Source organism: Psammomys obesus, unplaced genomic scaffold (assembly GCF_907164565.1).
Source record: "Psammomys obesus unplaced genomic scaffold, mPsaObe1.curated_primary_1811, whole genome shotgun sequence".
In the NCBI taxonomy this organism is placed as follows: Eukaryota; Metazoa; Chordata; class Mammalia; order Rodentia; family Muridae; genus Psammomys; species Psammomys obesus.
The window spans coordinates 1,166,927-1,181,960 of NW_026596079.1; the positions used below are offsets into that span (position 1 = coordinate 1,166,927).

Here is a 15,034-nt window from a genome sequence, read left to right on the forward strand (position 1 = left end):
AAAAGCCATTCAAAAGCCACAGGGCAAAAGCAGGTTGCTTCCGCCCACCCCCACCCCGGTGCCTGCCCCGAATTCTTTTTCAGTGACTTGTAGTCAGGAGAGAGGAAGGGAGGGACTTTGCAATTCAGCAGCCTCTCCCAGCTTGAGTGGCTCAGAGATAGCCCTGCCCCGTGCCATAGTTTGCGCTCACCTGCCCACCCCACCTGTCTTATGAGTGTCCAATCTGCCTTCAAGCCCCGCCTACCGCCCTCAATGGGGAAGGGACTTGGGTCACCACAGGGAGGGGCCACGGAGATTTAAATGCTCGTGGCGCGGGGCTCCAGTGTGGAGGGAGCAGAGAGATCTCGGACAGACGGACGCTGCGCCAGCCTTGTCGCCACAGGTGGGGAAATAAGGGCAGGTCGGAGGAATGAAACTGAAACACCTGTGGGAGCCAGAGGCCAGAGGCTCCAGTGACGGACCCAGGAGCCCAGTGTTCTGGGCCCCATTTACCACCCTGGGCAGTCTGAGCTCAGGGCTGGAGGTGGGAAGCTGCCCCGCCCGCAGCCTTGAGATAGGTGGGGAAACGGAGGCCGAGGCCCTTGCCCCGCTGCTGTGCAGACATGCACGTGGGTGGGTGGGTGGGGGCTGTCTAGCAGTCTCCAGCAGGGTCTGTGGTATGCTGTTTGGTTCTGAAGGTGGGGTAGTCCTTGCCCTCCTGCTTGCAAGAAGTGGGGTTAGTGGTGAGAAATCTTATGATAGAGGCGTTTGGGCTGACAATCTGGAGGCTCTTGGCAGCCCGGGTGAGGGAGGCATTGTTGACCGGAGGAGGAGCTACCAGCTGTCCCGGGGTGAGCAACCACAGCGATGGTCCCTTGGGTGGTATCAGGACCCATGGGAAGAAGAGGAACAGGGTTGCGTCTCTACCCCCACTTGCTTATCATGCCAATCTGCACAGGGTCCTTGACTTCTGTCTTTCGGGACAAGGTGCAACTGATACCCTTTTTCGTTTTGCTTACAATGGGGCAGAAGCCAAGTTTTCAATCTCCATGCACACTGGGCTGTCTGCCTGGCCTCCTGGTTCTGTTCTGATCTAGCTTAGTGGGTCCTTGTGCCCATCCTTGTCCCATCCTGGGGTGAGGGATCCACCCTTCAATATGGTGACAGATGTCATCCGATGCCCCAGGAGGGCTGACCCTCTTTTCTCTTGGCATCTAGGAAAGCCCGTGGTGGACCACTAGCGAGGCAAGGAGGACTTCATTTCTCGTAGACCTCTTTGCCAGGGGAGTGTGTGCTGCCTGCCTTCCCCAGCCCCTACATGGCTTACTGATGCCGCTGTCCCGGACCTGGGACCTCCATCCTTTTCCTTTACCGACACTGCCTGGGTCTCCTGCCTTCCTTGATGGAGCTCTACATACCTCTCAGGCACCTGAATTCTTGACCCGTGTGTCTGGCAAGCACTGCAGATGCCAAGCTTCTCCTCTACCTTCCCGGAAAAGAGGCAGGGCCCAGGGAGAGTCATACCAGGCCCAAGGTCACGCACAAGCCAACAGGGAGTGGCTGCCAACCACAGGCCGCATCTCACACAGCAGAACTCAGTCTCTCGCCCCACCCCTTCCCCAGAGTCCCTGCTCTCTGGATCTTTGTCAGTGGCTTCCCACCTTGAATCTCTTCTTTGTTCAGGGAACTTGAGCTGCTTGCTTAAGCTTGTGTTGGCTTCTCACCCAGGCCTTGCCTTTCTGCACAAAGCATGCTTGTCAGGGCTGGCTGTCCATGTCCAGGTCAAGAGCTACTCAAGAACCATGCCCTTCTGGTATGATTCCCCACTGTAGTCCCAAGGCTCCGGGCTCCACCTATTTCTGGGCAGTGAGCTGCTTGTCCTGGATCCTCATCCACATCTAGCCGTATGTCAAGGGATGCCAGCCTCTACCACCCCAGGGCCCCTCCTCTGTGCTCTGCCCTGTCCTGGGCAGCACCATGCATGGTTCCCTCCCCCCCACCCCCCAGCTCAGTGCAACAAAGGTACCCAAAGCAATGTTGGGAAGCAGAGTCTGGAATGAGCCATTCGGGGTGGTCTTAACATGTCTTAACATGCTACCATGGAGGAGACAAGTTGGTGACAGAGGCTGGCCTGCCATGCTGTCTAACTTGTCCCTGAAAATAGGCAAGCCTGGGCAGCCCCGTGTCTACCACAGTCACACTGTGCCTCAGAACCAGTCTCTAGGGTGCCATTGGGTGCCTACATGAGGAGTTGCAGTAGAAGAAGGTCTGGGGGTGGTGTGTGTGTGGACCTGGTCCTGTTATGGTGGCTTTCTGGTCGTACTGGGCATTTGTTGCCTCTTCCAGTCAGCCAGAAAAAAAAAAAATACCATTGACTTACTACACACTGTTGGCTGGGGTCACTGGGGCGTGACCAGACACCAGAGCCCCCTCTCTGGGAGTCTACCCTCTGGTCAGAGTAGCTGTACACTCTCATGTACTGTCAGCTGCCACATGGCTGTGAGGACTACTACATCCTGGTGTAGTGGCCCCTCTCCCCCTGCCACCACTCAGGTCTGCCCTCTCTAGTGTTTCTATTTCTCTGGACCCTGCAACTCACTCGCCCAGTGTGTAGGCTACTGCTCCCAGGCCTTGGATCCTGGGCCTGAGTTGCTCTGGGGGGGGGGGGGACCCAACACTATGGGAAAGCCATGTTTTAGAATAGAAATACTATGTCCGAGAGATGGTGCCCAGACCGCAGGGTGTCACCTGGGAGCCAAAGTCTGGGCTGTGCCTTTAAGCGGTCTCCCTGTTCTCCATCTGCCAGCTGCTTCCGTTAAGCAGTGAAAGGGCCCAGGCCAGTTTCATTGACCTCTTGGCCTTCCCGCAGTGAACACCTCATCCTCCATGGCCAAGGAACTCCTTGATTTGTTCTCCCTAAGGACATGAGGCAACCGTAAAGCAGCCCTGTGGCCCCACCAAGCTGATACAGGACCCTAGTCACTCAGGCTCTAGGAACTGTTGATTGGTCTAGGGTCCCAGATCCCAGGGTCAGGATGGTCAGGGCTCTAACTTAGGATGAATGACTTGGTTAATTCATCCCAAATTCTCAAATCCGTAGGTTCCCTCGATGCCCCTATACCCTCAATGTCCCCTCTTCACAGTCAGCCTGACCCCAGCAGGGGCCAATTTCCTATCTCCTACAGCTCAGCCTGGGGCCCCAAAAGGAGGTCAGGAATCTACCTAAGAGGATGGGAGGGGCTGGGCCAAGAATCAAGTTGGCCGGGGAAGGGATTTCCCAGAACAGGGGGACAGACAGAACACAGTGGTAAAGACCATGGGAAGCATGAACCATAAACCATGTCACTGCCAAAGCATGGTCAGTGAGTGGCTGACCAGAGCTCTTCTCCAGAAGAGCTGGCCTCTTTTGCTTTCTTCCTTGCACCCGTTTCATGTGAGGTCCCTTCTTGCCCAAGAAGTTGGAGGCTCCAAGAGTTGGAGGCTGGATTAAAACCATCTGGACTTTCTATGTCCACCCCGGCCTGAATAATGACATCGAGACTTATATTTATTTGTAATAGTTTCAGGCCTTAGAGAACTCTTGTTCTTGACTAGCTCTTACAAGCTATGTTACCCCATTTATATTAATCTATGTTCTGCCACGTGGCTTGTTTCCTATGTCTGACTTCCTCCCTGTCTTGCTTTCCCAGAGTTCCTATCTCAGCAGGAAGTCTTTCCTCCCTTTCCTACCTTTGCTTTAGGCTGGTCAGCAATTTATTTACCCAATCAGAGGGTGATGGAGACCAATGTGTACAAAATCCTGAGGCGTGGAGATACTTAATAAAAATGCCAATACAAAAGTCTGGTCTATACTCAACTCTCTGGGTACAGAAATCTGCATTTGAATAATGAAGTGCATAAGAAGATCATCCTAATGCTTCGTGGCGCCTGCTTTCGGTTCTTGTTCACACATGTGCCTATCACTGGCCCCTTCACCTGCTTGTTCTAGGGCTACCTGCTCTACTAATTGTTTTTGGAACTCTGTGTGGCTAGACCCATTTGGCTGCCCCTTCTCAGGCTCCTCGGGTCGTCGTCAGCACCTAGACTCTGCTGCTGTGTCTTTGGGGCCCTACCACTCCCTTCCTAAGAGATAAGTCAAAGACTAGCCTGGGAGGCCCAGGATCAGCACCATGCTACAAGCAAACTGCCCATGCCTGGGCCGCCTTCCTCAGAGAGCCACACACAGCCTTCCACAGGCCGCAGACGCAGCCTGACGACGGTTCATACTTCCCATGGTCCTTACCACTGTGTTCTGTCTGTCCCCCTGTTCTGGGAAATCCCTTCCCTGGCCAACTTGATTCTTGGCCCAGCCCCTCCCATCCTCTTAGGTAGATTCCTGACCTCCTTTTAGGGCCCCAGGCTGAGCTGTAGGAGATAGGAGGCCTTTGGCCCCTGCAGGGGGGAGGCTGACTGTGAGGAGGAATCTCTTCAGGTATAGGGCATCGAGGGAACCTACGGGTCTGAGAGTTTGGGATGAATTAACCAAGTCATTCTGACCACCCTGGCCTGAGACTCATGCTTGACCAAGAGTTTTGCTCCGTGTTGAGGTTTACTGTTCTGGTTTGGGGCCTCTAACAATGTAGCTGCCTGGGCCCTTCCAGTTGTCCCACTGGTCATTCCCAGCGTTTTGTGATCTTATCTCTACCACCTTATGTCTTATGTTTTTTTTTTTTTCCATGCCCCACTCTGTACCCCAAAAGCATTTTCTACTCCTGAAGAACTGAATAGTGGCTGCTAACCTTATCTTAGCAGCTTGGGCTCTGCCTGCTCTGCTGCAGGTTGGTGGTCCACACCGCTGACCTGGTCCAGGTGCCTGCCTGGTTGTAGGCTCGAAGCTTGAGACTCTGAGCAGCAGACTGACGGTAGGGTACCTCAGAAGGCTCAGGACCAGCCTGGGGGAGAGAATGAAGAAGGACATTTTGCCTAAGCTATGGCTGGCATGTCATCCCAGTAGTCTCCCTACGAGCCTTGACTTGATAGGCTGCAGAGTCTCCTCAAGTCATGTCAAGGGGCTTGAACCTATCACAGGTCCTCATGTAGGGCAATTCTTAAAGGGGTCAGTGGGGCCATCTGCTCATAACCCTCTCTAAGCTGAATGAATGGTGTCTGTTCTACCAAATCGTATGATAGCAAAGCCTGACTTATCTCCACAGGACAGACTATGCACCTGCCTTGGCCATGCTTCCCAGCAAGCCAGCCTCATTTCCCATTTACCTGCCCTCCACGTTCCACACGTGGTGTAGGCATTGGTGAGGAGCCTTAAAGGTGACTGGTGATGGCATGGAGGGCTCCTAGGTACATGGTACAGAAGCCTGGGCCGCAGGAGCAGGAAGCCTGGCTAAGAAGTGACAGAATGAGCTTTGAGGTGCTGTGGCAAAACCATGAGAACTTAAATGGGTGTGAGGTGAACCAGTGGACAGATGGCATGCAGCTGTACTCACTGAAGCACCTTTTAAGAACAGACTGGCTGGGTTCAGGCCTTTAATCCCAACACTTGGGAGGCAGAGGCAGAGGCAGATGGCTGGACTGCAGAGTGAATTCTAGCCAGAGCTACACAGAGAAACCCTGTCTTAAAGAAAAGAAAAGAAAAGAAAAAAAAACCAGATAGATAGATAGATAGATAGATGATAGATAGATACATAGATATATAGATAGATATATAGATACATACATACATTCATAGATGATAGATAGATAGATAGATAGATAGATAGATAGATAGATAGATAGATAGCAGAGCGTAAGGGGCATATAATGTATAAGAGCACCAGGTGATCTGTATCAACAAGGACACAGAACAGGATATGACTTTGGGACTGGCTGGCTCAAGCTGCAGGTTTAGAGATCTGGGGACAGGCCAAGAATCTCTTATTTCACTGAGCAGACAGATTCAAAGTTGCCTGTTGTGTTCCACAGTACAAATGTGTATTGGGAAAGGCTAGACCAGCACCTCCCAAAGTTCATGCAAGGAGCAGCCTGGATGAACTTCTGAACAGAGAGAACGTTCTGGCAATGCCGAGGCTGTGGACTAAGAGAAAGCGCCGTGTGCAAGCTCAGCTTACGGGGTGGTTGTCTTCTCCCTGAGCAAGACTGCTGTCTTCCAGAGATGCCAGGTGCACTGGATTCGGGCCAGCAGGGCTTCAGGATGATCTCATCTTAGTTACATTCACAGAGATCCTGCTTCCAAATAAGGTTACAGTCATGTCCTGCAGGTTAGGACTCTGAGTTGCCTTTCTGGGTAATCAATTAAGTCCAGCTCAAAAGCTCCAAGGCCTGGCAGACATGTAGAGGCCTGGAGCCAGGTGACCCAGGACCCAGGCAGGCGTGAAGGCCCAACACACACCTTCTGAGACTAAGGCAGGGCTGGGGAAGAGGGATGCTCAGGAAGGCCCCAAGCCCTGTGCACTAGAATCCTGGAAGCTTGGAGTAGAGGCCAGATGTGTTCCACAGGGAGTCCTGAGAGGCCCCAGGTCCCTGTGCGTTATGAGTATACTATGCCAGAAATGTGGACAGACACGTTTGTGTCAGAATGGATAGAATGACAACAAATTCACGGGGTTCAGTAGTTTCAGAATGCAAGAATTCTCCATGTAACCCCACCTACTCCAGTAACCTAGCCAAGGTGAAGGCAAGTTCATTTATTCCAATCTTAATTACTAAAGCAACTCTTATCACCTATCACGCAGCACACAGTGAATCTCTGTGTGTTTATACATAGATATGTGGTTTAGGGACTGAACACACGTTAAAGAGGCTGCAGCCGGCTTCAGAGAAAGCCCTCAGAGCTGGGAGAGGCTGCACTGATAACAAATAAAACCCGCGTTGAGGGGGGAACTGCCACACTCAGGGTTTGAGAACCAAGCTGTAAAATCTACCCACGAGGTGACAGGTAAAAGGTGAAAGGCCAAAGCAAGTTCCAAGAACAGGAAATGATGGGTTCAGGGCCCGGTCCAGAGGGACAAAAAGATGGGTGGGCGTGGAGTCAAGTAGGGTGCATCAACGGCAGAGGACAGGGTCAAGCGAAAGCTGTAGTGATAGTTGGGGAATCCTCTGCTTGCTTGTCCTTGATGTGTACACCAGGTATCAGGTGACCGGATGAGGTAAGGCCAGGTCATCGAAGTGCTAGGCCTTCATCACTTTAACGGGACCCAGCTGAGGGAGTTATTCCCTTTTCTCGAACTGTCAACGTTGGGTAAGTTCTTGGGCCTGGTTTCCTTGAGATGGCTTTAATGCCCCACATGCATCTATAGTCTGAGCTCATCCTGGTGAATTTATAAGGTGGCTTCCTTTCTACTCCCAGGAATAAGCTGTTTCAGTCAGTGCTGTGGCTGGTGCCTGATGTGATGGTGCTGTGGTGGAGCCACCCATGGCCTGCAGTCTACTTCCCTCAAAATGGCAAAAACCAAAATGGCAAATGGAGTCTCCTAGTTTTCTATGCACAGCCTAAAGAAAACGACAAAACAAAACACTGTTTTGCACAATATAGTGTAACTTAAAGTAAGGCACAGGCTGGTCTCTTGCATTGTCTAAGTTTTTGGGGGCAGCCTGTCTTTGTTTGGGGGGGGAGGGTATTATTGAGCAGGGTTTCTCTGTATAGCAGCCAGGACTGTCATGGAACTCACTCTGTAAACTGGGCTGGCCTTGAACTCGCAGAGATCCACCTCCCTCTGCCTCCTGAATGCTGGTGTGAAAAGCGTGCACCACCAGAGCAGCCTGTCTTAATCCATCTTGAGGACAGGGCTTTTCCCCCCAACAATAGGTTTGCTCATTCCTTTGGAGGGCCCTTGGCTACCATGGACCTCTGTGGCTGCTCAGGGAACCTCCTGTCCTCACATCTGGGTGTGGATTCAGGACTCAGTCAGCTTAGAAGGACCTGTGTCTGACCCCCATGATTGTATCTTTCTCACCTGCCCAGTCTATTCAGGGTCCCTGACTGAGTCTTTCTGTTCCCTACAGGACACAAGTGGACCCTGGGCAAGTTCTGCGCTACCAGTTGTCCGTGATGAATGGCCAGGCCCCTCCTCGTGATGTCGTGGTTGCCAACGGCACCGAGCAGTCAACTGTCCCTACAATCATGACACACCAGATGGGAGCCTGCACTCCTTCCTGGCCCCAAGCAGCGGCTGCCCCGCCTACCACAGTCAGAAGTATTGCTGGGGTGTATGTGGAGGCCTCAGGGCAGACCCAGAGCTTTTATGCTGCCATGAAGCAGGGCCTCCTGCCCACTGGGCTTGGGTTGGCTTTGCTTGAGGCCCAGGCAGCCACTGGGGGCCTCGTGGACCTTGCCCAGGGCCAGCTGCTTCCTGTGTCTGAGGCCCTAAGGCGGGGTCTGGTGGGACTGGAGCTAAAGGAGAAATTGTTGGCTGCTGAGCGCGCAGTTACTGGCTATCCCGACCCCTATGGGGGTGGAAAGCTGGCCCTCTTCCAGGCCATCAGGAAGGAAGTTGTAGACAGGACCCTGGGGCAGAGATGGCTGGAGGTCCAGCTAGCTACTGGGGGCCTAATGGACCCATCCCAGGGTGTGAAAGTGGCTCCAGAGCTAGCCTGCCAGCAGGGCCTTTTAGATAAGGAGACATGGCTCAGCCTGTTAGAGTCAGAGTCCAGCTCGGGTGCCCCAGGTTTCTTTGACCCCAACACACTGGAGCAGCTACCATACTGCACGCTGCTGGGGAGGTGCGTGCAAGACCCCAGCTCGGGGCTGCCTCTATTGCCCTTGAAGACCACCTTCCGCACCCTGAGTGGGGCAGCCAGCGCGTCAATGCTGCTGGAGGCAGGAGTACTAGATGAGGAGACAGTCCGAGGCCTACAGGAGGGCACGCTGGTGGTGGCAGATGTGGGCACACGTCCCGAGGTGCAGCGCTATCTGGAGGGTACTGGGGGGCTGGCGGGGGTTGTCTTGTTACCCGGAGGCCACAAGAAGAGCTTTTTCCAGGCTACAGTTGAACACTTGCTCTCAAGGGGCATTGCACTGCAACTCTTAGAGGCCCAGGCTGCCACCCGCACCCTCGTGCACCCAGCCACAGGCCAGCGTCTTTGGGTGGAAGAGGCGGTCAAGGCAGGCCTGGTTGGTCCAGAACTCCATGAGCAGCTCCTGGTGGCAGAGCAGGCGGTGACAGGGTACTACGACCCCTTCAGCAGCTCCCGCGTCCCCCTTTTCCAGGCTATGAAGAAGGAGCTTGTGGACCAGCCCCTGGCTCTGCGCCTCCTGGATGCCCAGTTGGCCACAGGTGGCCTTATATGCCCAGCCCGTAAATTCCGGCTGCCCTTGGAGGCTGCCCTGCGCTTTGGCTGCCTAGATGAAGAGACTCAGCAATGTCTCTCTCAGGCAACGGGCTTTTTAGATCCCACCACACATGATAGCCTTCACTATGAGCAGCTCTTGGTCCTCTCTGTCACTGACCCAGAGACAGGGCTTGCTTTCCTGCCCCTCCCTGGAGAACCCCATGCAAATGAGCCCCAGGGACCCACATTCATCGATCATTGTACTCGGCAGGTCTTGAGCAAAGCTACAACCTCCATCTCTGTAGGGAGGTACCAGGGCCGACCTGTATCCCTCTGGGAACTGCTCTTTTCTGATGCAGTTCCCGTTAAGCAGAGGGCAATGCTTGCCCAGCAGCACCAGGAAGGGGCCCTGTCAGTGGAGGAGCTGGCAGCTGAGCTGAAGACCATTGTTGAGCAGGCTGCAGCCACTGCCAAAGTCACTTTTGCTGGGTTGAGGGACACCGTGACACCAGGAGAACTGCTGAAGGCTGAGATAATCAACCAGGACCTGTTTGAGCAGCTGGAACGTGGACAGACCTCAGCCCAAGATGTGGGCAACCTGGATTCGGTGCAGAGGTACTTGCAGGGCACAGGTTGCATTGCAGGCCTATTGCTGCCTGACTCCCAAGAACGCCTCAGTATTTACGAGGCCCGTAGCAAGGGCCTCCTCAGGCCCGGGACTGCTCTGATCTTGCTTGAGGCCCAAGCTGCCACGGGCTTTATCATTGACCCAAAAGAGAACAAGAGATACTCTGTGGAGGAGGCACTGAGGGCTGGTGTCATTGGGCCCGATGTATATGCAAAACTGCTGTCTGCAGAACGTGCAGTGACCGGCTACACAGACCCCTACTCTGGGGAGCAGATCTCACTCTTCCAGGCCATGCAGAGGGACCTTATTGTCAGAGACCATGGCATCCGCCTGCTGGAGGCCCAGATTGCTACGGGTGGTGTCATTGACCCTGTGCACAGCCACCGTGTGCCTGTGGATGTGGCCTACCAGCGCGGCTACTTTGACCAGATGCTGAACTCTATCCTGTTGGACCCGTCTGATGACACCAAGGGCTTCTTCGACCCCAACACGCACGAGAACCTCACCTACCTGCAGCTGCTGGAGCGCTGTGTACATGACCCCGAGACGGGCCTGCACCTCCTGCCCCTGAGCAGTACACGACCCCAGCTGGTAGATAGCTCCACCCGGCAGGCCTTCCAGAACCTGCTGCTATCCGTGAGATATGGACGGTTCCGGGGGCGAAGAGTTTCTGCGTGGGAGTTGATTAACTCGGAATACTTCAGAGAGGACTGGAGGAGGCAGCTGCTGCAGCGTTATCGGCGGCGCAAGGTCACGCTGGAGCAGGTCACTCAGCTGCTGGAGGAAGAGATGAGGAGGTGGGCGGACATCACACTGCCTGCGCTACAGGGCCGCGTCACGGCCTACCAGCTCCTGGAGGCCCGCATCATCACCCAGGAGCTCCTGGACCAGGTTTTGACAGGAGCGGTCAGCCCAGACGCCCTTCTTCACATGGACCATGTTCGCAGGTACCTTCGGGGCTCAGGCACTGTAGGCGGTGTGCTCTTACAACCCTCTAACCAGCGGCTCAGTCTCTACCAGGCCATGAGGCAGAAGCTCCTGGCGCCTAGCGTAGCCCTGGCTTTGCTGGAGGCCCAGGCAGCCACGGGAGCCATCACGGACCCCCGCAGTCTGGAGACCCTGTCCGTAGATGAGGCTGTGTGCAGGGGAGTGGTGGGAGCAGAGGTGTATGGCAAGCTGAAACGAGCAGAGCATTCTATCACTGGCTACAGAGACCCCTTTTCTGGGAAGAAGGTGTCCCTGTTCAGGGCCATGAAGAAGGGCCTTATCCCTGTGGAGCAGGCAACCCGCCTACTAGAGGCCCAGGTATCCACCGGAGGGGTCGTTGATCCCACAACCCACCTCCATCTCCCCATGCCCATGGCAGTCCAGCGTGGCTGCATCGATCCGGAGATGGAAGTGACCTTGTCCAGCTCTCCTGAGACCTTCCCCACACCTGATGGCCGGGGACACACCAGCTATGCCCAGCTTCTGGAGCAGTGTCTCCAGGACAAAGCCTCTGGGCTTCACCTCCTGCCTCTGACAGAAGATGCTCCTACAGTCCCCACAGACACACAGATCCAGGAGACCCTGCAGGCCTCAGCTGGCACCGATGATGGTTTGTCCCTCTGGGACCTGCTCACCTCTTGCTACTTTACTGAGGAGCAGCGCAGAGGGTTCCTTGAGGATGTGAGGGTCGGGAAGACTTCTGTGCCGCAGCTACAGGACACTGTGCGCGCCTGGGTGCAGGAAGCAAAGCTCCTGGCCCGGGCCCACATCACTGTGCCGGGCCCTCGGGGTGAGGTCCCTGCCATTTGGCTAAGAGATGCTGGTGTTATCACCCAAGAGACACTGGAAACGCTGGCACAGGGCGCGCAGTCACCTGCTGAGGTAGCCAAACAGCCTGCTGTGAAGGCCTGCCTCTGGGGCACAGGCTGTGTGGCCGGTGTGCTGCTGCAGCCCTCGGGGACCAAGATGAGCATTGCCCAGGCTGTAAAAGATGGCCTCCTGCCCACAGGCCTCGGCCAGCAGCTGCTGGAGGCCCAAGTGGCGTCTGGCTTCCTTGTCAATCCGCTAACCAACCAGAGATTGTCAGTGGAGGGTGCAGTGAAGGCTGGCCTGGTGGGCAGGGAGCTGAGCGAACAGCTTAGGCAAGCAGAAAGGGCTGTGATGGGATACCCAGACCCCTATTCAGGAGGCTCCCTCTCTCTATGGCAGGCCATGGAGAAGGGGCTTGTACCCCAGAGTGAGGCTTTTCCTCTCCTGCAAGTACAGCTGGCCACAGGGGGTGTTGTGGACCCTGTCCATGGAGTGCACCTGCCCCAGGCAGCGGCCTACAAGCTTGGCCTCCTAGACGAACCGACCAGCCAGATGCTGGCCACCACTGAGAAGGAAAACAAGCTCTTTTTTGACCCCAACTCCCATGAAAAGGTGACATACCAGCAGCTCAAGGAACTCTGTGTGCTGGATGCTGACACTGGCCTGTGGCTGCTGCCACTGACCCAGAACACTGTGCTTGAAGTGGATGACCACACTGCAGTGGCTCTGAGGGCCATGAAGGTGCCCATCAGCATGGGGAGGTTCCAAGGACACAGCGTGTCACTCTGGGACCTGCTACACTCTGAGTACGTTGGAGCCGAAAAGCGGAGGGAGCTGGTGGCACTTTGTTGTTCCGGGAGGGCTGCTGCCCTGAGGCAGGTCATCAGTATGGTCACCACCCTGGTGGAGGCTGCAGAGAAGCAGCCCCCACAGGCCACCTTCAAAGGGCTCCGGAAGCAGGTTTCAGCTGGGGACTTGTTTAGGTCCCAGCTGATCAACAAGCAGACGCTGGATGAACTCAATCAGGGGAAGAGGACAGTCCAGGAAGTGACAGAGATGGACAGTGTGAGGAGGTCCCTGGAAGGAGGCAACTTCATCGCTGGAGTCCTTATTCAGGACACGAAAGAGAGGATGAGCATCCCGGAGGCCTTGAGAAGGCGCATTCTGAGGCCAGGCACAGCCCTGGTGCTGCTGGAAGCTCAGGCAGCCACCGGTTTCATCATTGACCCTGTGGAGAACCGGAGGCTAACTGTAGAGCAGGCCTTCCAGGCAGGGATGTTTGGCAAGGAAACCTACACAAAGCTCTTATCAGCCGAGCGTGCTGTCACTGGGTACACGGACCCTTACACTGGAGAACAGATCTCACTCTTTCAGGCCATGCAGAGGGACCTGATCGTCAAGGACCATGGCATCCGCCTGCTGGAGGCCCAGATTGCCACGGGCGGCATCATCGACCCAGTCCACAGCCACCGCGTGCCTGTGGACGTGGCCTACCAGCGTGGCTACTTCAATGAGGAGATGAACCGCATCTTGGCTGACCCAAGCGATGACACCAAGGGCTTCTTTGACCCCAACACTCACGAGAACCTCACCTACCTGCAGCTGCTGGAACACTGCGTGGAGGACCCCGAGACGGGCCTGTTCATGTTGGAAATTGTAAAGAAAGGAGAAACCTGCACATACATCGATGAGGCCACAAGGCAAGCTCTGAGGTCCAGAACTATGAAAATGTACTTAGGGAAGTTTGCAGGCCAGACGGTGTCTGTGTGGGACCTGCTCTCCTCCCAGTATTTTACAGAAGGAAGGAAAAGAAAGCTTTTGCGGGACTACAGAGCCCAGAACATAGGCCTAGAGAAACTTCTGGAGGTTATCACCTCCACAGTGGAAGAAACAGAGAAGCAAAACCAAAAATTCAAGGTGGCAGGCATACATGGCGAAGTGACAGCCACGGAGCTGTTCAACGCTGGGATCCTCGACAGGAAGATGCTGGACGCACTTCACGGTGGGGAGAGGAGGAGTCAGGACCTCAGCAGGCTGGAGCAGGTAAAGAGCTACCTAGAAGGCAGCAGCTGCATTGCTGGGGTGACCACACCCCTAACTCGGGAAGTGATGAGTCTCTATGCAGCCGGCAGGGAAGAACTCATCCCGGCAGGGTTTGCGGCTCAGTTGCTGGAGGCACAGGCTGCCACCGGGTACCTAATGGACCCCTGTACCCACCAGAGGCTGAGTGTGGATGAGGCCATCGCATCTGGCCTGGTGGGTGAAGACCTGAGAGAAAGACTTGTGAATGCAGAGAAGGCAGCGAAGGGCTACGAAGACCCAGCCACTGGGGAGACTATCCCACTGTTCCAGGCCATGGAGAAGAAGTTGGTCAGGAGGGAGGAAGCACTGAGGCTTCTGGAGGTGCAGGTGGCCACAGGCGGGGTCGTTGACCCACTTCACCACCACCGCGTGCCCCTGGAGGTAGCCTGCAGGCGAGGCTGTCTCTGTGATGACATGGTAGTCCTTGTTGCTGATCAGAAACACATGAGGAAAAGGTTTGTGGATCCCAACACGCAGGAGAAGGTCACATACCAGGAGCTGCAGGACAGGTGCCAGAGGGAGGAGAAGTCAGGCTGGGCTCTGTTCCCAGTGGTCAAGGACAAAAAGAACATGGAGTATGTTGACGAGGCCACCAAAAGGGCCCTGGAGGCAGAGCAGGTGGAGGTGACTGTGGGGAGGTACAGAGGCCAGAGGATATCTGTGTGGGAGCTCCTGAACTCAGAGTATGTGTCACAGGACAAAAAGATGGAGTTAGTTAGGCTATACAAAGAAGACACAGAGCGGGCACTGCAGAAAGTGGTAAAACTTATCCTACAAATGATTGCAGACAAGGAGGGGAAAAGCCGGCAGCTCTGGTTCCGAGGATTACGAATGCAGGTGACAGCAGAGGAATTGCTCAGCTCAGCCGTCATCACAAAGCAGACCCTGAAGGACCTGGAAGAAGGCAGAACCACAGTAGATCAGATTGAAAGGAATGAAGATGTGAGGAGATACCTCAAAGGCACCAGCTGCATTGCGGGCGTCCTGGTGCCCGTGCAGGGAGAGCCTGGGCGCCAGGAGAAGATGAGCATCTATCAGGCCATGTGGAAGGGCGTGCTGAGGCCTGGCACGGCCCTGGTGCTGCTGGAGGCCCAGGCGGCCACCGGCTTCATCATCGACCCGGTGCACAACCGCAGGCTGTCTGTGGAGGAGGCTGTGGCAGCAGGCGTGGTGGGGGGCGAGGTCCAGGAGAAGCTGCTGTCTGCTGAGCGGGCGGTCACGGGCTACACGGACCCCTATACCGGGGAGCAGATCTCCCTCTTCCAGGCCATGCAGAGGGACCTGATC

The 15,034-nt window shown here is 55.3% G+C and overlaps 1 protein-coding gene across 1 annotated transcript in view; it reads left to right on the forward strand.

Moving 5' to 3' along the window:
* The first annotated feature begins 345 nt into the window (after positions 1 to 345).
* Positions 346 to 15,034, forward strand: part of LOC129690880 (epiplakin-like) — a 15,643-nt gene continuing 954 nt past the window's right edge. The window contains exons 1-2 of the mRNA XM_055626722.1: positions 346 to 382; positions 7,975 to 15,013. Coding sequence (XP_055482697.1) covers positions 8,021 to 15,013 — 6,993 coding nt within the window. The 5' untranslated portion in view covers positions 346 to 382; positions 7,975 to 8,020. The remainder of the gene's footprint in view (positions 383 to 7,974; positions 15,014 to 15,034) is intronic.